Genomic DNA, 22,579 nt, shown 5'->3' with positions numbered 1-22,579 from the left:
ACATTCCTAATCCTAAATGAGGCCACATGCATGCATAAATCTACTGCCTGTGGTGGGAGGATCTCTACATCACTATTAGGACAATGCACTGCTCACATTTAAAACAAAGGCTTTTCAGAAACAGCTAAAGGCCTGAATGTGCAGAAACAATGCATAATATTACTGGTGTTTTGTGGAGATTCTAATTAGACTTATTTGCTTTCTGTATCTAGAATGTAACAACAAATGGAGGCAGCGGCTGCTATTCCTGCATGGATTAGCTTTGGCCTATATAATGTTCTTATGAAATAATCAAAATAATTAAGAATGGTGTTTTCTATTTTTCCTTCTGAAGCTGTGCAGTTTGAATCCAAATTATGTGATCAAATACTGCAATGTATTCCTTTGATTTTAGGAATGTGTTTCTGAATAACACCAACACTCAAAAATTGGTATGTATTTAGTACTGAAAATCTACCCAACAACAGCGGCAACATACAGTACCAGAAAGCAAGACAGAAGTGGGAAAGGAGCAGGACAGGAGCAGGAGCATTAAAGGAGCAGGACAAGAGCAGGAGCAGGACAGGAGCAGGACAAGAGCAGGAGCAGGATAGGAGCAGGAGCATTAAAGGAGCAGGACAAGAGCTGGAGCAGGACAGGAGCAAGAGCATTAAAGGAGCAGGACAAGAGCTGGAGCATTAAAGGAGCAGGACAAGAGCAGGAGCATTAAAGGAGCAGGACAAGAGCTGGAGCAGGACAGGGGCAGGAGCATTAAAGGAGCAGGACAAGAGCAGGAGCATTAAAGGAGCAGGACAAGAGCTGGAGCAGGACAGGGGCAGGAGCATTAAAGGAGCAGGACAAGAGCAGGAGCATTAAAGGAGCAGGACAAGAGCAGGAGCAGGACAGGAGCAGGAGCATTAAAGGAGCAGGACAAGAGCTGGAGCAAGACAGGGGCAGGAGCATTAAAGGAGCAGGACAAGAGCAGGAGCATTAAAGGAGCAGGACAAGAGCAGGAGCATTAAAGGAGCAGGACAAGAGCAGGAGCATTAAAGGAGCAGGACAAGAGCTGGAGCAGGAAAGGAGAAGGACAGGAGCTGGACAGGAGCTGGACAGGAGCAGGACAGGAGCAGGACAGAAGCGGGAGAAAGACAGGAGCAGCACAAGAGCAGGACAGGAGCAGGACAGGAGCAGGACAGGAGCAGGACAGAAGCGGGAGAAAGACAGGAGCAGGACAGGACAGAAACAGGACAAGAGCAGGACAGGAGCAGGACAGGAGCAGGACAGGAGCAGGACAAGAGCAGGACAGGAGCAGGAGCAGGACAAGAGCAGGACAGGAGCAGGACAGGAGCAGGACAGGAGCAGGACAGGAGCAGGACAGAAGCGGGAGAAAGACAGGAGCAGCACAAGAGCAGGACAGGAGCAGGACAGGAGCAGGACAGGAGCAGGACAGAAGCGGGAGAAAGACAGGAGCAGGACAGGACAGAAACAGGACAAGAGCAGGACAGGAGCAGGACAGGAGCAGGACAGGAGCAGGACAAGAGCAGGACAGGAGCAGGAGCAGGACAAGAGCAGGACAGGAGCAGGACAGGAGCAGGACAGGAGCAGGACAGGAGCAGGACAGGAGCAGGACAAGAGCAGGACAGGAGCAGGAGCAGGACAAGAGCAGGACAGGAGCAGGACAGGAGCAGGACAGGAGCAGGACAGGAGCAGGACAGGAGCAGGACAGGAGCAGGACAGGAGCAGGACAGGAGCAGGACAGAAGCGGGAGAAAGACAGGAGCAGGACAGGACAGAAACAGGACAAGAGCAGGACAGGAGCAGGACAGGAGCAGGACAGGAGCAGGACAAGAGCAGGACAGGAGCAGGAGCAGGACAAGAGCAGGACAGGAGCAGGACAGGAGCAGGACAGGAGCAGGACAGGAGCAGGACAGGAGCAGGACAAGAGCAGGACAGGAGCAGGACAGGAGCAGGACAGGAGCAGGACAGGAGCAGGACAAGAGCAGGACAGGAGCAGGAGCAGGACAAGAGCAGGACAGGAGCAGGACAGGAGCAGGACAGGAGCAGGACAGGAGCAGGACAGGAGCAGGAGCGATTAACCACCACAGAGACTGGTCAGGAAGGATCACACACCAATTCACAATTAGTTTCAGTCATAAAGTATTCTATAGAAAGTCATCAAAATGATAGATCATGATAGATGACTAAAATGTTCATAATTTTCTGATAATCACAATTATCTGGACGACAGACTCTAAAACACAGGAAAAAATATATTTTATAACAAAGAAAGCTGCATTATTAAATCAAAATGGCAAAATAATATTAAATATTTCAGATTTTCAACAATGCTTTATTTTTAGCCTAAATATTCTCCATATATAGAAACCTTCAGACACTATTTTGACTTTAATTTGGTTCAAACTAGAAAGTTGTGACGTCTCAAACTGAAGAATCCACTCCAGAAGTTGTTGGAGTGAATGAAAAGCCAGTGGTTTTAGTGTTGTTCTGTAGCACATTCACGCCACATGAACCCTGCTGCGTGTTTCACACTAAATGAATGTCCAACTATTCAGATTTATGGCTCACATTTGCACTTAAAGGCGGCAGTGGTCGCTATGGAGACACAACCCCGCCCCTCTGCCTCTCCCTCCTCCCCCGCGGGCCTGCACAGTGTGCGGGTTGCCAGGTTTGCACATTTTCACCAACTTTTTGATCGTTTTTTTGTTGTCTTGTTTCAGAGAAGTAGATTTGTAGTTATTTGGAAACCTGTGGATGTTTGATTATTAGCCTTAACTCTATTTGTTAGGCCTCATGTTTTAAAGTGTTTTCAATTGGCAAGTTGGAGTTGAATAATGGAACCACCTATTTTCTGAGACTATTGTGAGGGGGGAAAGTTAATTTAGTTGATTTATACTGACAGAGAAGAGATTGAACGTTATGCCAATTTTAGTTTAATGTAGATATGTCTATTAATAACAGATGTATCAACAGCACTGCAATATGACAGTGAAATACAACCGCCATAAAACACCGAAGAAGAAGAAGAAGAAGAAGAAGAAGAAGAAGAAGAAGAAGAAGAAGAAGAAGAAGAAGAAGAAGAAGAAGAAGAAGAAGAAGAAGAAGACAGTGAAACCGCAAATATATAAATCTTGTGTCCTCCAGCTCAATTTAAAACTATTGGCATTAACGTTGTAATGTCACATATTAACATATTAAAACTACATTTTGCAGGAATTTTATATTTGAACGTTTTAAAATTTTAAAATTTGCCTACAATTTTTCTTATTTTTTCCCAGTTTGGCATTTATGCTGAAGTTTATAATGTTACATTCTGGAGCAGCAGATGTGACATAGGTAGATGCCATTCCATAACTATTACCTAGCAACCTGTTAATGTTAGCATGGGCAAAAATACATATAAATTAAACTAAAGTTATGATTTGACAAATGATAATTCCAGATAACACGATAACATTCATGTTTAAACTGACATAAAAATGTGTCAGTTGCTTAATGTCTCAGTGTTTTGAATCTAACGTCGCTTTTTGATGACATAAGCAGAGGTATTCTGTTTTCCATCTCAGCACTCCTTCCTCTAAATCTACACAAACTATATAAACTGCAATTAGACGTGTTTAATGATGATAAATATTTACTTCCGTTAAGTTGCAGTTTGTGAAGACATTTTAAACAATAAAAGTTTAAAATTACAGTTCTAAAATGGAATCCCTCTGTGATGTCATCAAAAGGTGACGTGCCATTGAAAACACAGACAATTGACTCTTAACTGACACACTCTTCTGACAGTTTGAACAATAATTTAATAAAATAAAGGTGTTATATAGTATTATTGGTTGTCAAATCATAACTGTGTAATGTAGATGGATTTTGATTGGTTTTCAGTATGGTTGTGGAATTACTTCTACCTATGTTATATTTGCTGCCCGTTATTAACATTATAAACTTTACAAAACTGGTCAAACCGGAGAAAAAAGGCAACATGTTTAGTAAAATCTGAAATATAATCCTGGCAGCTGGGAAAAGACCATCACAAAAAAAGGATGACATAAACTGCTCCGATAGTTAAGGACTGGACTGACATCGTTACCGAAATACACACAATGGAAGAAAAAAAAAATCACTGGACTAAATATGAAGAAGAATGGATTTAATACGCTTTAACCTTTCTTTTCTTTGGATGCCACACCCTCATTTTCTCATTTCCTGCTTTACTTATCTTGTGTTGTCTCTGGTCTCGCCCAGTTCGGTTTTTGTTTATTTTATTTTTTAATGTTTTTGTTTTTTTAATGTAAAAAAAAAAAGATGGCGAAAAAGAAAAAAAATCTGAAATATTATTGCGTTCACTCTTTTTCATTGCAGTGTGTAGGCTAACCTGTATATTTTTAAATTGTAATTCCTGTGACCAGCTGCAGATTTGTGCAACAGTTTCCACATATAACCCTTACTAGGCTCTATACAGCTATTTATTTATTATATTTTTAACGTTATGTTCAGCCCACGACCCAAAATGAGCATTGTTGTTGTTGTTGTTGTTGTTGTTGTTGTTGTTGCTGTTGTTCAGAATTAGAAAAGGGTTTATTCCCATTGTCAATGAACAAAATTCACAAACATAGGAACTTGCTTTGGTGATTCAGCAGCCGAAAGGTGCATTTACCGCCACCTACTGTAGTTGTACGTCTTCTGTAGTTGTTCATCTGCAGTTGCCTCTGAGGGCGACAGTGAAAAACGGATTAAACAATGTCCCAGGGTCCTCTGTCCTTAGACTCTCCTTCTCTATTAGGAAAAACTACAAAGACCTCCTTGGGAAAAAGTAGAAACCAGGAGAAGTTCCACAGTGAAGGAGGAATCTGACTCCATCAGACGGACAGAAGGACGCGAGAGAGACAGTGGAGCTGGAGCCACTCAGGAGGAGAACCATTTCTTCAGGAGGAGAACCAGCTCTTCAGGAGGAACCAGCTCTTCAGGAGGAGAACCAGCTCTTCAGGAGGAGAACCAGCTCTTCAGGAGGAGAACCAGTTCTTCAGGAGGAGAACCGGTTCTTCAGGAGGAGAACCGGCTCTTCAGGAGGAGAACCGGCTCTTCAGGAGGAGAACCAGTTCTTCAGGAGGAGAACCGGTTCTTCAGGAGGAGAACCAGCTCTTCAGGAGGAGAACCGGTTCTTCAGGAGGAGAACCAGCTCTTCAGGAGGAGAACCAGCTCTTCAGGAGGAGAACCAGTTCTTCCAGGCAAATGAAAAACCGTTCATATGGAGTAAGGTCATCGATGTGCCTTCCACTCCCCGGTGGTGGCGGGGAGTGGGAAAAGAAGAAAGTGCAAGTGAAATTAAATATGAAATATTGTTTGACAGAATAAGTAGTCAGAAGAAGAGGATAGTGCTCAAGCTGCCATACATAGTTGCTCCTCGGGCAGTGCAGCTGAAACTGTAGCTTTATATTTCTGTTCCTAACTGGCCTGACCAGAAGTCCAGCATTTTGAGAGTGAAGAGCTGTTTATCTTTGAGGATGAAGCCCTGTCATTTATGGCTTTGTAGGTCAGGAGTAGGATTTTAAATTAGCTGCACGTCTTCTGTAGTTGTACATCTTCAAAGTCTGTGTTTTACGCTATACTGTAAACATAAATACAAATAAAATAAAAGCGGGGTAGAGAGAGAAAAAGGACGTAGCTCGTTGTTCGGCCTGACTGCTTGTTTCTGCGCGCGGATCTGGCGCCCGGCGCACGCACGCTGCTCTCTCTCTCTCAGTGTTTAAATTGGCGCACGCATCTCTCGCGCTCACAAGTGGTTTTCACCCTCAGCGCAGAAAACAAGCGGATAAAGTTGCACATTTGGGACGCGGGGCTCGTCTTCACCGCCTCGACATGACCTCGGAACGGCGGCGCAGCGGCTTCTTCGCGGCGGTGAGTCCCGGGAACGTGTCGGAGACGAGGATGCGAGGACGGGGACGGTTTTGTCTCGTCATTGTTCCCGTGCGTTTTTGGGGCAACTGCAGCTGCCGCTCCGCATAATTAAAGAGCCGAACGACAACGACATGTTTGAGGAGTTCTTGCCTTTTGTTTGCGTCATTTGGCTCGTATTGTCTGTTTATTTTGGGGCTTGACAGGTGCGATTTGAATTGGCTCGCTTTTGTTTTTTCCCCCCCCCGTCGATTTGCAAAAGTTTTAATGTTAAAGTTTATATTATTTGGCACGTTTTTCGCTTTTAAACGTGAGCTGCTGGAGCGATGCATTTAACCGTTTGGATATATTTAGATGGATTTAATCTGGTCTTATGTAATGTGTCCGAACCGTGCGAAAGACTGACCAGCTGGACTCAGGGGCCATTTGGGATTTTTGTGTAAAAACCGTGAGGAAATAAAAATCAATCTATTTTTTTGAAAGATTTTATTATTATTTATTTGTAAATTAAATGGTTGGAATATCAACTCCACCTGCTTACTGTTCCATCTTATTTACAACAAAACCATCCACTGTGTAAGAAAAACCTTTAATAATGTGGTATATGTTGCCTTTTGAGTACCACCAGAGACAAACCAGGTCTAATACATTTGTTCTGTCGTTCTAGAGCTTAATTGTGTCTAAACCTGGTCTAAAATGAGACTACGTTATTGCTTTACTCATTCTAAAAACAAGAACACAAAGAAGGACAGAATGCGGGTTATAATTACCCTTAATTTGAGCAGATATTTGATCTCCGGAGGAATCTGCGTACGTGTTCCGCAGTTTGAAAACCACCGTGTGCCTTGACTTGGGTTTGAGCAATATCTGATGTACTGTTCTTTGTATTCCCAGCACTTGACAATCATTATTGTTTTGCGATTTACCATAATCCTGTACTAAAAGTGCTCGTAAATGATTGGGTGTGGTTTATTTTGGGAATTTCAATGCAAGTTTCGGTTCAAAACAAAACGACAGCTTTTTGACAGTTTGTGCACTCCATAGTCCACTTTCCCGTACTTAAAATGATCTTGTAGCACACTGCCCAGCTCCATGCCCCTGTTCTCTACCACGGTGCCATGCTCTGTCTCCTCCAGGTGCCCATAAAGAACATCGAGCGGGAGCTGATCTGCCCCATCTGTAAGGAGCTGTTCACCCACCCGCTCATCCTGCCCTGTCAGCACAGCGTCTGTCACAAATGTGTCCGCGAGCTGCTCATGCTCAACCCCGACGACTCCTTCGACGCGGGGTCCGAGTGCTCGTTGCCGGGCAGCCCCAGGTCCAGGGTCCCGTCGCCCTCCATGGAAAGGCTGGACCGACTCGTCAAATCGGGTGAGTTCAACGCCTGACTTTGTATAATGTTCACTTTCCCCACAGTTGAGACCTCTACAAACGTGTTCAGAAATGCACAGGATTCTTCTATTGGTTTAGCAGTTCATATTTCACTCAAACGTTACATGTCCTAAAGCCGACTGCACACTAGAGGATTTTTTTTTTTGCCCCGTTTGCCTCTCTACGACTTTGGGGAAGTGTGGCCTGAGTCGCGTCTCCCATAAGCTGTTATTTGTTGCGGCTCTTCTCATGTTTGTGAGGTCAGAACCACTCTGTTTGTCTGGTCGCTGCTCTGAAACCTGAAATCGTGAGGCTCCAACACATTTCAGAATTGTTGCTTGTGTGGAACTTTACCACAGCCAATCAGAGAAGCCAGACAGAGGAGCAGACGGAACAAACAGTTTGTGCTAATGTTTTAATTTGAACACATTGCTCGTCTGTGGCCTTTAGGGTTTAAGCTACACTCGTTTCTTCCTTTTGCTTTTATTTCTGCTCCACATGAGTGAAACGCAGCCGACACGCTGCTCATTTTGAACATTTTAAAACCCTCAAGTGTGCGGCCGAATGTAGGTTGTCAAAACATGTCTGTGTAGTTCCTCATTCGCCCAGGAGTGTTCCATTGTAGAAACCGATTCAGTTATAGTCATCTGGACTTTTTTTTAAATCTAAAACTGGAGTCTAGATGATGACTGAATCTTTTTCTACACTAGGTTGTCAAAAGTATCAATAAGAACTAGAGATGAATCAATAAAAATGAGGACAAAGTTGGACCTGTTGGGACTTCTTTTGGTTAATTGACAGCACCAGCTTCACCGCCTAAAGAATGTTGCCACCTCATGTTAAATCAGCTGGAGCATTTGTCACGTCGTTGATGAGCAAAGCGTTCAGTCTGTTTGTACGCTGCACAAAGTTAATGTCCTCCAGTGTTTAGTTTTATTTGTTTTTAATGAAATTGTGTTCTCATTCTGCTGCTCTTGAGGCTAAATTATCGGCTATGGAGGGAACAAGATTGCGTTTAAACTAACTTGACCTTTTTATTTTTTATTTTACCCAACTATCAGATTTATCTTGTTAAGATCCAACATTTTTCAAGCTAAAAGTTTTGTTTAAAATCTAAATTGTACACTACTCAGGTCGTTTTAACCTTCTTTTTTTGTTCTGTATAAGTTTGTAGGGTCTAATGTTTCAAATTGAACTCAGGAAATGCACGTATCGTATGTTTATAGCCAGCACGTCGACTCCCACGAAAGTCAATATCACAGGAAGTAAGAGTAGAGGATAAAAGGCATATGATCCGATTGTCTGTCCTGCGTTCACAGGGCGCAGCTGCACGCCACTTATTCAACTTTAAAAATAGCATCTAAAGGAAGCGCTTTGTTCTGTCCTTAGGCACAATTGTCCAAAATGACAATAATATCCCTCCTTTTCTTGTATTCATTCTTCAAGGGACTGACTGGTTGGTCTCTGTGGGAGGACATCTGTTCACCTTGAAAATACATTTGAAAGTTTTTCTTTTTGCATAAGCGACGTATTGTTTTCAAGTTTAGATGTGCATTTTCTTTTCTCAGAACAGTTTGGCAATGAAAAAAATCAGCCCAGCAGTCAATCATGTTTTTTTTTTTTTTTTTTATTGAGCAAAAAACCCCAAACCTGCTTCTCCTCAGATCTGACCTATAATGTGTCCATGGGCCTCCTTTATGGTCATTTCTAGGATTTGTAAAAACACAGCTCATCTCAGCCAGAATATATATGAAATCTGCTCGTCTTCATATGTTTATCGTGTCACAAATGAATGCAAATAACCAGGAAGAAACGGTCTGAAGTCCGTTTGTATGACACATTAGACCTAATCAATGTAGACTAAGCGAATTTTGCTGCGATCGTTCATTTGCGTTTTCCCCCAAATCTCCGCGCGGCAAAGTACGACCCGACCAACGCTATAGATCGTCTAAAAACACTTGACAAAAGCACGGTTCTTCTTCTACACGGCGCATCAGGTGACATATCTCCTGCGAACAACAAAACCTCCTGTTCCGCGTCGAAAGCTTGTAATTTAGACCGACAAACGTGGTCCTTTTTCTTCAAACGTCACCGCTTCTGGGCAAGTTTTAACACCATGAGCAGATCCAAATTTTAAGACCTAAATCGCAAATGTTATTGAGGTATCCATCTAGAAGGAATTTATTTTTCTACTAGTAGCCTGAGACTCTGGGGTCAACATTGGGAGAGGTCAAAGGGCGCTAACTATAACGACTGATGTAAGACGAGGATCGGGGCGACTCCAGATCCGAGCGCAGAGGAGCTTCCAGGCAAATGTCGGCTTGTCTGTTGCATCGATGCCGTTTCTGTGAATAAAAATACAGAAGCAAGTGTCAACGAGTACTGCTCCTGCTTCCCAACCACCTCGACCAACACCCTGAGAAACCGCATCGTCTCAATACTTGCCAAAAGCGTTCGGTATTTTCCCCTCAATCCTTCAGCACTCCGCGCTCTCCTGGCTCTAGATAAACGCGAGCGAACAAAGCGGCAGCGCGTCGGAATGACATCGTCCGTCATCGCGTCATTGTTCTCGACGCGTCAAATGCGTGAATCGTAAAAAGAACGACCGACAGCTGCGATTTATATCTGCTAATGAAAAGCCACGTTGACGAGCGCTGTAGCCATAATCGTTTTCGCAGTCTGTTTCTAATGGGCTCGAGGCATCAACTTCCCGCGTAATTGCACAGTGGCGCTAACGAGCAGATTTGCGACGTGGAATTAGCCGCTCTCGCTCTTTATCGGATTAGCAAGCGTCACGTGCTTGTGTTGTACTCTTGTAAGGGGGGTAAAGAGCACCTGTAAGCTACTATTAAGGAATTTTAAGTCATTAGAACGACACTGAGCTGAAGGGAAGCTGTAGTTGGGCGGTGTCCAGGAAGTTTTACTCAATGATTCTGGCTTTTTAAACTGATTTCGGGGGAATGTTGTGAGAAGTCCAGCCGCTGACACGCCGGGAAGTCTAGCAAAAAGTAGTAGCCAATGTCGCAAACTGATGACGCAATTGAACTTCTAAAACGCAAAGGAGCACTTCTGGATTGCCAATTTATTGCATTAATGAGCTGAGGTGCGAAGGAGTGAGTAGGTATTTTAAATCTGTCTAAACTAGTTCCTAGGCTTTCGCTCTCAAACACTTCAGCACACGGCTGGTTCATGCGAAGATGGTTCTCTGTTCAGTGACTTGCGCGAAATCGTCGGTCAGTTGTCCATCGTTTAGCACAAAGTCCAATTTTTCTCACAGATTAACGGTGTTTGGGGCTTTTCTCATTCATTCTACAGAAATCTTTTTTTTTTTTTCTCCTTTCCAACAATCGCACCAGTCTGTACCTGCCCCGAAAATGGTTTAAAAGGCCCAAATTGATGAGTAAAACTTCCTAAACCACCACCCAACTACAGCTTCAACGCTGTGTCGTTCTAATGATGGATAAAATGTTTAATAATTAGAGAAGAAAGAAGTTGAGTAATGCAGCTTTAAAAGGTGCATCGCAGGATTCCTCTAACGGGTAAGTTTTTGATAAAGCAATATTATACCTTGGCTAAAAGCTCAATTTAAGAAGTCTGTTTGCAAAATATAGGATCAGTGACTACACAATTGTAAAAGTTCTGCAGCAGTATTTCTAGCCTTTCCATGTTTCTGTTTTGGTTCAGTTCAGGGGAAAAAAGAAAAGATAAAGAAGAGTGAATGCCCTGGGCCCCGTGCCATTACAGCGACAGACTCATTTGTACGCTTGTCCACTTCTTTGCGGTGAAACAAACATAGTAAATCCAGAGGAAATGAGCTAAAACAGACCATACATTAAAGGTGGTATGTTGTTTAGCCGGGCATGCTGGGAGTGTCTATGAAGAGGGCTAAATGGGGTCTTGGTTCCTCAGACAAGGCCCCACTTCATCAGACCTGTTCTCTTCCTGAAAGACTCGCTTCTTCACTGACCTGTGCCCATCTGAGCAGGAACTCTTAGAATAAACAAATGTAGCTTTTGGACAAATCTCCAGCTTGGATTAAGAACGCACACAAGAGTCATTAATAATTTAAATGCATGGAAAGGGACACTATTATCTGGCATGTAACTTTTTGAGCTTTTAGCCAAGTTATTTTTTACTCATCAAAAATTGTACCTTAATCCTGACTTATGTTTTAGCTTCACGACAACTTTTGTTCTACCTGGCGTCGCGAGGTGGTTGTTTTAGCCTCATTTACACTGCTTCGCTCTCACGCCCTACACTGTCAACACTGGGATTTAGCGCGCACCGAGATAAAGTCAGACTTTGCACAAATGAGAAGAGTCAAAGTAAACTATAATATACGTTCTTTCAGGGGCAGAACTTGCTCACAGACGTGGAGAGCTCATTTGCTGGTCGTCATGGTGATGTAACCTTTCTTTATAGCAATGGTGGGATTAGGTGAGGGGTCCGAGAGGGGACAGAAAGCTCATCCACTTTGTTAAATATAGCCTTAAGTCTACCAGGGAAGCTCGTTTAATTGTGAAGGGCATTTTCAAGTCGATAATGGGCGGAATTTTTGCAATTTGAAAAGTTGTAATTTTCAGCAGGTTTTGGGCCAATGGAAGTCTAGAAGGAGAAATATCTCAACAGCAAATCCACAAACCTGCTGTTTATAATGTTTAATGTTATGTTATAATCTTTTAAACAGATCATACATGCCTTAATTAAACCTGCACAATTATCGTAATGATACTTTGAAAATTGTTGTGCGCCAAACAAACAATGCTTTACACCTTTTTTTTTTTAAATGTAGAGGGACCACAGAGTTGACGCATCTCATTTAGAGATGGACAAAATGTGTTGGTGGTTTAGTGGACAGCATTCAAATGTGGCTCTGACCATTTGCATGTCCTTCCCCAGTCTCATTCCCATGGCACGCTGCACTGTTCCGTCTAATAAAGCCAACAGGCCCAAAAAATCCTAAAAATAAAAAGATCGTTGTTGTGTTACTTTTAATCCTGGTTGGTTTGGCAGCCAAGTGAAAAGGTGCATTTACTGCCACCTACTGTAGTTGTATGTCTTCAAAGTATGAGTTTTACACTAAACCGTATTAAAAAAAAACAACTTAAACTTAACTTAGCAAAACCTACAAAAATAATGATTTTAAAAATCCAGAAGACTGACTACCGTAGATCGGTAAGACGACGACAACGACTTCTTTGCACTTCTAATGACCGGTCCAATATATCGACGTGACAAAAAACATATTGGCTGAGCTCTAATTTAGTTTGAAATGTTTTGTGACTCTTTAATAGCCTAGATTTAAAGATTTGGGAAGCGGAACATGTGCACATATTGCTCAGAACAGTTAAAATGATAAATCATAGTTTCAATTAAAACAATGTAATTAAAGTAACCAACCATAATCACAGTTGAATAATACGATCACATTTTGACACTATAGTAAAAGTACAAATTTGCTTTACTTTAATTTATGCAAACAGAGACGTTAACCTTTTGTACCAGTTTTTGTGGTGTTTTGGATATTGCAGAGATGTGAACCATAAAAATAAGAGTAAACCTTGCAATATGACTATTTAAATTTTGACCTGCTCCTCTACCTCAGTTTTAACTTTTGGGTTGTTTTTCAAATCTTTTATGTCACGTGAACTTATTTGTTGGCTTGTGCTGTTGGTCTGTCGACACCTTCAACCTCTTTTCTCACCGCATATGTTTTCACTGCTTTAAATTGCAAATGTGTCTCATGTTTTTTTGGCTGTGTTTCTAATCGCCATGTTATTCCCACTGATCAAATGTCACTCATGCCATGTTTTGTTTTGACTCACCTTTTGCATCTCTGTCCGTTGCTTGCAGCGTCAGTGCGACGGTGGTCCGCGGGGAGCCGAGGTAGACGCGGGCTTCGCATTTTCAGTAGCTATAGTAGTGAGTACGGTGTTGTCATAGAAACCCTGTGATACTGTAGTTTGGCCCTGCTCCTCCTCTTTCAGCTGTAGCCCTGTCGCTGCATAGCACTAAAAAAAATGTCCACTGAGCAAGTAGGGCGAAGGAAATATACACTATTGCAAGACAATTATAATGTAATGGCGTTATATTGAATCATTTTTATCCTGGATTTGAACATGGGACAAAAGAATCCTAAAAGAGAATTACCGTATTTTCCGCACCATAAGGCTCTCTTAAAAGTCTTTTAATTTGCTCAAAACAAACGCCTTATAATCCAGTGCGCCTTTTTTATATATGGATTAATTCTGGTTGTGCTTACTGACCTCGGAGCGATTTTGTGTGGTACACGTTTTGCTTCTCTTATAGTGTGAAAAATACGGTAAACAGTTTAGACTAGACTTTAGTATTTTAGCAGACTAGGAAGCTCTGTCAATATTAGACTCTCCAAATATAGATCCTCAGCCAACATTCATTTGGCTGGGAAGGAAGAAACGGTTTCCTAGGATTTTGGCACGGAGGGGAATTTGCCTATTTAGTCACGCTTGCCAAACACGCTTTCCCCCCTTCTCTTCAGTAAATAGTCTGGGTGAAGCAGTTAAGCGCAGTACAGGTTTGTTGCTCTTGCGTCTCTCAAACTCAGACTCTCGATATGTTCAGGCTTGATGGGATTTCTGACTGGCTTCTCCAGACGAAACGTTCACACCCCAGGGACCGCGACATGCTTCACTTCAAAACCATTATGCACGCGTCGTTTCACCCTTTCAGTTGATCTTATCTTAATAAAATATCAATCTTGAAGTTTGCCTCGAGCAAAGGTGCAATTAGACATTTTCAAAGTGAGTGAACAAATGCCAGAAAAGGCTCAGTCAGTACTTTTTAAAGCGAAGAATCGTAGATGAAGATGCTAATGAGGTGTTTGCACGAATAAATGCGTTAAAGCGGTTTAAAATTCAAGCCTAAATGCATAAATTACATGCATTGGGATGTTTGTGCTACGTCACTATACGTAGCACCTTTGGATTAAACCCTTAAGTTTAATTTTGTCCCTTTGTAATCTTGAAACAAGGTGAATATCCCAGAATAATGAATAATAATGATTAAAAATGCTCTTTAGAGGAAAAATGTCCACGTAAAAAGTGCTTTGAGGCAGCTGCAGTGACTCGTCCCTTTCAGACAGTGAACTGATATCGACAAAACCCACGGTCGGCACTTTTATGAACGGCCCGAAGGAAATGCTGAGTTGAAAGAATGCAGAAATGCGCTAAAACATGCATGTGGTTCAGGCTCGAGGATCGCACGCATGTAAAATCATCACACGAATGCAGATCCTCTTTTGAACGTTACGGCTGCAAATGTATGTGCTTTTAAAAAAAATATTAGTCTGTTCTTTATCAATTTAAAAAGGCTGCAAATCACTCTATTCCAATTCTCCAAAGCTCCATAGAAAAAAATCGATGACTGTATTATCCATTTTGCGATATCTCCCACTTAAGATGCAGGTGCCACTCGTAAATCCAGAGTCCAAACAATTGCTTTGAAATTTGGCGCCGTACTAAAAGTCAAACGACAAACCAAACAGTGGGGGGAAGAAAACGAGATTTTTTGGGTATAAACGCGTCTAATCTCATTTGTCGACATTCCATCGACCAACATGGACATGTGCCCATTTGTTTTAAGTCATTCTTCATCGACCGCCATCTTAAAATTGTCACGTTTCATTATCGGTCATGCTCAGTTTGCCAGTTTAACACGTTTATGTGTGTGTAGTCCATCTGCAAATTCACCCCCGATCACGCCTTGGTTACGGTAGATTTCAGTCCACTCGGCATGTACACGGCTACAACGCTTCGCTTTCCTGCCTTTTTCCTCCGCCGCACCTTTTTTTGCAAAGTGCTGTCTGTGTTTTTTTTTCCTGTGTTTATTTCCTTTTGCTTTGCTTTGTTTGTCCACCTGAGGAGTGTTCGATTTCTTTCTTAATTTTCAGGTCCGCGGAGGCGAAGTGGAAATGCCGGCACACAGGCAGACATAAATCCAGCACTCCTTGGTTCCCCTGTCCCTCAGAAACGTGAAGCTTGTTTTATTTAGTGTCCTTTTTTCTTTTTGAGTTGTGTGCAGTTTGTTTGTTGTTGCCGAGCCACCCCCCCTGTGCCTGCGCCTGTGACGTGACCACATGTAGTTATTAGTGTAGTTCTCCTAATGCCATTCGCTACGTTGACATGCACGTGAATACTATGCTACGCGCTTTGTAGCTTCAAAATGCAAATAAAAGTGACTAACGTTTTCATTTTTACAACCAATGTGAATTAAAGTGTCCATGACGGGTGTTTAAAATGTTCTAATTTTGACTTAATTTGGTGTTGAACATATAAATGATAGTTTTACACCAATAGAGTAGGTAATTGTGGAGACAATTTTGAAAAATTTGTAAAAAATGACAGTAAGTGACATCTCACTAGGGACATTCATTCCAGTTAAAGTTTATGCTTAATTGACACAAAGAAACAACCTTATTTGTTTTACACTCCTAAACATTTATTCAACAAAAGTCGCTCTTACATATTTTTATTTGTCAAATAAAAAGCATTGTGCCATTAGATGAGTTTTGGCCCAGTGTTTGTTGGGTAATTTCCTAGTGTGATGTCACAAAGTACAAACGGGAAGTGAAATTGTAAACCTAAAAATATATTTATTTTATCAGTCAATGAGTTGCACAACCTGTTGGTGGCACTTTAATGTTCATCTTGAGTAATTCCCTTTTTTAGTTGTTTAATTTGCATCGTTTCATTGGGTGCTTGGATCTAGTCACTACTTGCTCGTTACCGTCAGTTTTAATCACGCCTAAATCATTCTAATTTGGTCTTTCGTCAGCTGAAAATATAACTTTGACGAACCTCCTGAGATGACAAGATTGCGACACGAACACGGATAAATGCAGCTGTGTTCGGAGTAAGAACCGCATCGTCCAGTTGTGCAATCCTAAACTCACACGCAGTTTCCCCCCGGTGTGCATGCCGACGTAGCGACTGTCTGTGGACTTGTTACTTTTACACCACCGAGTAACAAGGAAAGTACTGCGTCTTGTGTCGTGAGCAATGTCTGCACATTGAACTGGACAGGTTTTTTCTTTTAAAAATGTCCATTCCAAGTTCATCTGTTCTAAATGTAAAGCTTTGCATGCGTTTGGTTTTCACGTCAACTCCTCGTCTGCTGTTGTCCCGATCGGTGTGGGCACGTTTAAAGACTAGAAAGTGACTTAATAGTGCATTCTGTAGAAATCCAAGGAGACCACACCTTCCGTAACGTCTCTGCATCTCCTGAAAACCTTTCCGACATCCCCGATCTTCATCTCCTCGTCATTTGAGTAGTATTGACTATGGGAACGATGTCATACAACGCAACAGACTGTGGCCCTATTTTCAATGACCGCTCTATCCATTTGTTCCTTTTTAGTTCTTGACTTAAAAATGGGACTGTCAAGTGTCACAAATTACAACGTTTCAGGTTACGGACGCAAACGGAACTAGATTAAGTGCATTTCACAGCATTTTCACGAGGCCAGAGCAGAGTTTTGTCATCTCGCCGCTGCTAACTATAAAACTATATGTATAGAATAGATTGGTGGATAAATGGATGGATAAATATTTCCCCCCCCCCCCAAAATATTGGAATAATTACAACAAATGGCAGGTAACAAGCGGACCAGCGTTACTTCCTGGTTCGCAGAGGATAAAATGCTCTGATTGGATGCTGACTGCACACTGCGGTCTTATTTTGACCCTAAGCACTTTATTATATGAATACGTCTGAAAAGTATTTCTTTAAGAATACCGGGGCACTTACTGGTGTTCAAAACGCTAGAGCAAGTTTAAAATCTGCCAAAATGCCATTGTAGTGAATGAGGCTGAATTCCTTTGGACCCAGAGGTGCAGTTATGACATCACCACTTAACAGTCCCATATTTAGTATTATTAGTTCTGCGTTGTATGTAATGGTTTCTGTCTAGCATGACTACAGATCACAATATGAATTTATTTGAACCCATTTGGTACATTTTATGCGGCGCAAAATAGGGCCTCAGACGGGCTTCAGACCGGGACTACCCAGACATAACATGTGTCTAACTTCGTGTTTAATGCCCCGCCCCCTGCAGGCTCAGTGTCCTCCCCCGGGTGGCGCCGAGGCTCCGTCACACCCCGCATCACCGCCATCCCCTGCCCGGGCTGCCAGCACGACATCGACCTGGGCGAACGCGGCATCAGCATGTTGTTTCGTAACTTCACCCTGGAGAACATCGTGGAGCGGTACCGCCAGGCGGCCAGGGCGGCGGTGGCCATTATGTGCAACATATGCAAACCGCCGCAGCTGCAGGAGGCCACGAAGAGCTGCATGGACTGTAAGGCCAGCTTCTGTAACGAGTGTTTCAAGCTGCACCACCCCTGGGGAACGCCCAAAGCCCAGCACGAGTATGTGGGGCCCACCACCAACTTCAGGCCCAAGGTAAGAGCTAGTTTTATCCATTCATTGACGTTTGCTTTGTGTGGAGCACATCAGAAGTGTCACTTTGCCAAATGTTAAATCAATGGAGATTTGAATTCATGCCATGTTTAGTATTAGGCATAATCAAAAGTATTCTGACACAACATTATGATACATGTATTTACCAGTAGTGACATAGCAGTTTATTGGGTTGTTCCACCACCTTTTGTTTACTTTTTAACATTCTTTATGCTAATGTATGAACGTCTGTAGCCAAAACCATGAGGGATTTTGTCAATAACTGCTTTTTGCTGCTTTATCAAAATTTGTTGCTCAATCGAACTGATGTCGATACTGAAAATGATCAAGAACATAAATGCAGCCACATTTGGCTTTTCCAAAATGGATTGAGAAACTGGAATTATCTTGATTTCTCCGGGGAAAGTTTGGCTTTCCCAGCTTCAGCGCACCGTGGACTGTATTCTGATTTCGGGCGGGGCCCATGTTGCATTGCAGGTGATGTCTGGTAATATACAATGGTATGTGCAGATGTTCTGTTGCAAGAGGAGAACAGAGATTATGGTTAATTATTGCACCTAAAGCCTCGAGCAGCTTTAACATTGACTGTGGGGGCTCTTCAGAGGCTAAAAACTCTAATAATGAAAGGGGTGGGGAGAAGACTATTTTAAAAGCTCATTCAAGCAGTCTTTGGTATATTATCGGTTGTATCATGATCACAAATGTGCTTTTGTATATTGTTGTGGTAAACATTTTAAGCCGTGCTCTAATCACAATGCTCGTATCAATATAATGTGGCTCCATCACGATACATCGATTGTGTTTCATCAGGTGCTGATGTGCCCCGAGCATGAGATGGAGAAGGTGAACATGTACTGCGAGGTGTGCAAGCGGCCCGTGTGCCACCTGTGCAAGCTCGGAGGCTCCCACGCCAACCACAAGGTCACCTCCATGGGCAGCGCGTACAAGATACTCAAGGTGCGGTTAAAAACTTCATTCTTTCAGTCATTTATATATGTATTTTGAGCAATAAATACGAGAACAAAAGTAAGGATAAAATCACACCTGGACAGAGGCTGGACGTCTGGGTCTGCACAATACTTCTGTGATTTGATAATTGTGCCAACTTTCATTCCAGTTTTGACTCAAAGGCTGCATTTATTTAGACGGTAGAATGTCCTCTGCAAAGAACAAAATATCCTGTCTCTTGGTAGAAAGCTGTAATTTAGACCTTTTTATATCCGTGTGGCACTAAATAAGTCCCGAATGAATCTGTTGAAATAAAATCTTGTCTTCTCTTGTAACCGTGGCCTTTTTTAAATATTTAATGAACCATTTGTTCTCCATTTTTAATTTAGTTGGGAGGTTCATTTCAACAGTTCAATGTGTGACGACGTTTTAAAAATGATTAAACAACATCTGTTCTTTTATGGGCGATGCTAAATATGGAAGAGTAATATTTCAGCGTTTTTTGTTAATTTTACTGTCCAATCACTTCTGGTACAACATAATTTTACTGTGTTTTGTATGGCCAAAAATGGGGTCTGGATTATATACTATTTTAGACTTATTCAATAAGAGTGTGAAATATTGACAGAAATATGTACAGAGTTTATTCCTTGTTTGTCTGCTTTGCTTTAAATACTGTATTTATGTGTCCTCCATAGGAAAAGCTGGCCAAGAGTATCCATTACCTCATCAGTAAAGAGGACCAGGTCCGAACTCAGATTACTGATCTGGAGACGCTCATCAATCAGACCGAGGTAAGGGCTGACTCATGCTCTGGAGCTGCATGTGAAGAAAACACATGAGCTGTGGATTTGAACTGCAGGATCACATCATTTTGTTGCACACTCCGCTAAAAGCCTGGCAAAAACCAGGTCCCTTTGGCGGCTTTGTAGAAAACAAATCTTTAGGCACAAAACCTGTTTTTAAGGTAAAGAGTGACAAGTGTTTAGCTCAGAACATAAAGCAACACATGCATTTTTAGTTCCTTTTCAAGTGTGCTTCCTCTTTTATGCACGAGTTCCGTGGCGCTTGTAAAGGACATGACTTATTTGCTTTCGTTGTTGTGAGATGTTAAAGGAGGGATTGCACATGGAAGCCAGACATCGAGCTATAATCTGGACGACCTAATGTCTCTACATTGTCCCTTCAAATTAAACTTAAAGCTAGTAAATGTAGGATTCTTTAAAACATGCGGGTGTACTCTGTTATGAAACACGTTCAAGTCACGTCCTGCATCTAAGGGACTTCAGTCAGAGCTCTATAATTGTGTTTCCTGCGCATATGACGACTCGCTGTGCTCCAGGTTCAGTTTGTTTTATATCTACAAAGTTTAAACTTGTTCCACTACTATTTGTATTAGTATTGGTAGTATTGTACATATTTCTTTTAAATGTTCTTTTGATCTGCAGGAAAATGGCCAGTTGGCGGAGCGCCAGGCGAACGAGCACTTTGAGCGTTTGTTTGAGACGCTGCAGGAGAGGAAGTCCGAGATGCTCCGGTCCATCGAGCAGTCTCGCAGCCGCCGCCTCGACCAACTCAAGGGACAGGTAAATTATAACTCCAGGCTTTTTGCTCATCCTCATTTGAATTGTTTTTATTTGAATATATTTAGGAGGAAACGGAACGTATTGTTTGTTCAATATGGTTCTCAGACTTTTATCACAGCATAGAAGATGCGTTTGCCTTCCGAGTACTAAAACTTTGGCCAATCCAGGTCTTAAGTACAACTACAATATTTCTAAACAAGGACTGACCCAAAGGACAAGTGCGAGGCTAAGATTGACTTAATTAAGAACTAGCATATTAACTGCAGTACATGGACTTGGTTCGTATTATGGACGGGGGATATTTATGGTGATAACATTTTCCAGGTGGAGGAGTACCAGGGCATGTTGGAGAACAGCGGCCTGGTCGGATACGCTCAAGAAGTGCTGAAGGAAACGGACCAGTCGTGTTTCGTGCAGACGGCAAAGCAACTCCACGTCAGGTACGCTGCGTCGATGAACCACTTCTAGCGCCATAAAACGGTGTCAATGTTGCGGATTGATAAACGCGGCTATAGCTTTTATTGTCACTCGTGTGTCTGGACGATTAGCCGAGCCCACGTGTCCCAGGTTTCCGAGGGCGGCTGACGAGAAACCGCTCTGAACAAACTGACTAATTGATCTTCATTAGCAGCTCGAGCTTATCTGGGAGCTTCAACACGTTTGGGTCCATGATACTGTGGACTGCGCTTCAACGGCATAACCTTCTTCTTTAGGCGAGCTTAGGTTTATGTAACGTTTCATCGGTCGGTACAATGTTTTTCTAAAATTATCACATACTGTAGGTAATTTCGCATGATAAAACCCGTCTGCAATAGCTTGAAATTTGTTTAAAATGTGATTTTAATTAACTAAGTACCTAAATCCTAATAGTCAAACTTATCCAAAACATGATCATCTGAGTTGTTCTTTGTGTATATTTTTTTAATGCTCTTTTTATTTTTGTTTTCTAGAATTCAGAAGGCCACGGAGTCCCTGCGCACCTTCCACCCGGCAGCTGACCCGTGCTTCGACGAGTTTGTTTTGGACTCGTCGCGAGAGGAGACGTTGCTCAAGGAGATGTGTTTTGGAGGAGGTAACCATGAACCATCAACCATTTTTCACCCACTGATCTTTGCTTAATCAATTAATAAAACATATTATTATTAACAATAAAAAAATATATATACAAGTTAAAACTTTTAGGAATTAATGTAGATTGCACATTTCTAAAATCTTTGAGTCAAAAAAACTTTAATGTTACAAATCTGATTTGCAGTATATTGATAGTTCTATTCACATACAAATGAATTGATGAACTCATTGGAACTGGTAAAAATAGGGCACAATCTGATGATTACAATACATGGGGCACGATGCAATATATATTTTAATACTTTACCCCATAATAAATAAGTATCCCTGACCCTGAATTAATTCACATAAATGGAATTTTTAAGGAATAAAGCGCCTTCAATTAAATGATTGCAATTCTAATAATGCCATTCTGTGGAACATTCCGGGCAAAGCAAGAACCTCTTGATTTTAAAGGTTGTAGAGTGCATAAGGCACAAGGCCTTCATCAAGGAAAATGGGCATTTGTCCTTTATGTCCAAATAACGTCCAAAATGGGAATCTTTTCCATTTATAATTTCATAATATTATGGCTAACGCTAACTGCTACAGAAGTGCCCTGGTGGTGTGTGACTGACGGCTTCAACATTGAACTTTTCAAATTACAAGGTCTATAATGGTCACAAATGGACAGCTGTCCTGACCTCTGCAGTGACCTCTGACCCATGATGCTCTTGGAGGTTAAAGGTCACCTGTGGGGTGGGTTGACATTGGATTGGCCTTCATCAGCATTCTGTTAGGAATACTGAGTCAGCTCAGATTTAGTTGTTATAAACCTCACATTTACTGCTGCAAGATTGACAGTTTAAGAAAAAGTTTTGATTACAAAGTTCAACAATACAGCATTAAACATATCTACTCTGTATTTATTACTACTGTTGTATTAATGGAAAAAAAAATCCTAAAAATAACATTCTTAACGTCCCATAGATTCAAAAAAAGTTGCTGACTTGGTTTATAATTAAAACTATGAAAACCAAGCTCCAAAAGAGACCGAGGCCTCTTGCTATGAAAGAATAAATGGATAAAATGCACAAATGACATCCGCCTCCATTCGAAGCGTGTAAATGCAGTTTTGTGACAACGCGGACATGATCTTATGTGGCAGACATGTGCAATCTGAGCTGCAGAGAACACGAGTGCATTGTTGTGGAGGTCATGTTGGACAAGTGTTCAGGCTTTGGGGGGGTTTCCACTCTGAGCGGTCTAAAGGGC

General features: G+C 42.0%; 1 protein-coding gene across 3 annotated transcripts in view; it reads left to right on the top strand.

Moving 5' to 3' along the window:
* The window catches only part of trim36 (tripartite motif containing 36), a 34,571-nt gene that overhangs the window by 4,537 nt on the left and 7,455 nt on the right, over positions 1-22,579 (top strand). The window contains exons 2-9 of one of the 3 annotated variants that reach the window (XM_072433257.1): positions 7,028-7,262; positions 15,190-15,270; positions 17,356-17,702; positions 18,531-18,677; positions 19,367-19,462; positions 20,117-20,254; positions 20,579-20,694; positions 21,205-21,326. In XM_072433257.1, coding sequence (XP_072289358.1) covers positions 7,028-7,262; positions 15,190-15,270; positions 17,356-17,702; positions 18,531-18,677; positions 19,367-19,462; positions 20,117-20,254; positions 20,579-20,694; positions 21,205-21,326 — 1,282 coding nt within the window. Of the gene's footprint in view, positions 1-7,027; positions 7,263-13,163; positions 13,185-15,189; positions 15,271-17,355; positions 17,703-18,530; positions 18,678-19,366; positions 19,463-20,116; positions 20,255-20,578; positions 20,695-21,204; positions 21,327-22,579 lie in introns of those variants that run through there. The other 2 variants (XM_072433258.1, XM_072433259.1) reach the window with 2 other exon arrangements.

The sequence above is a fragment of the Eucyclogobius newberryi genome, unplaced genomic scaffold (genome assembly GCF_026437365.1).
Source record: "Eucyclogobius newberryi isolate DKJ021-1_F unplaced genomic scaffold, fEucNew1.0.hap1 SCAF_6, whole genome shotgun sequence".
In the NCBI taxonomy this organism is placed as follows: domain Eukaryota; kingdom Metazoa; phylum Chordata; class Actinopteri; order Gobiiformes; family Gobiidae; genus Eucyclogobius; species Eucyclogobius newberryi.
Note: the sequence above shows the minus strand (reverse complement) of the source record. Positions and strands in the feature narration are given on the sequence as shown.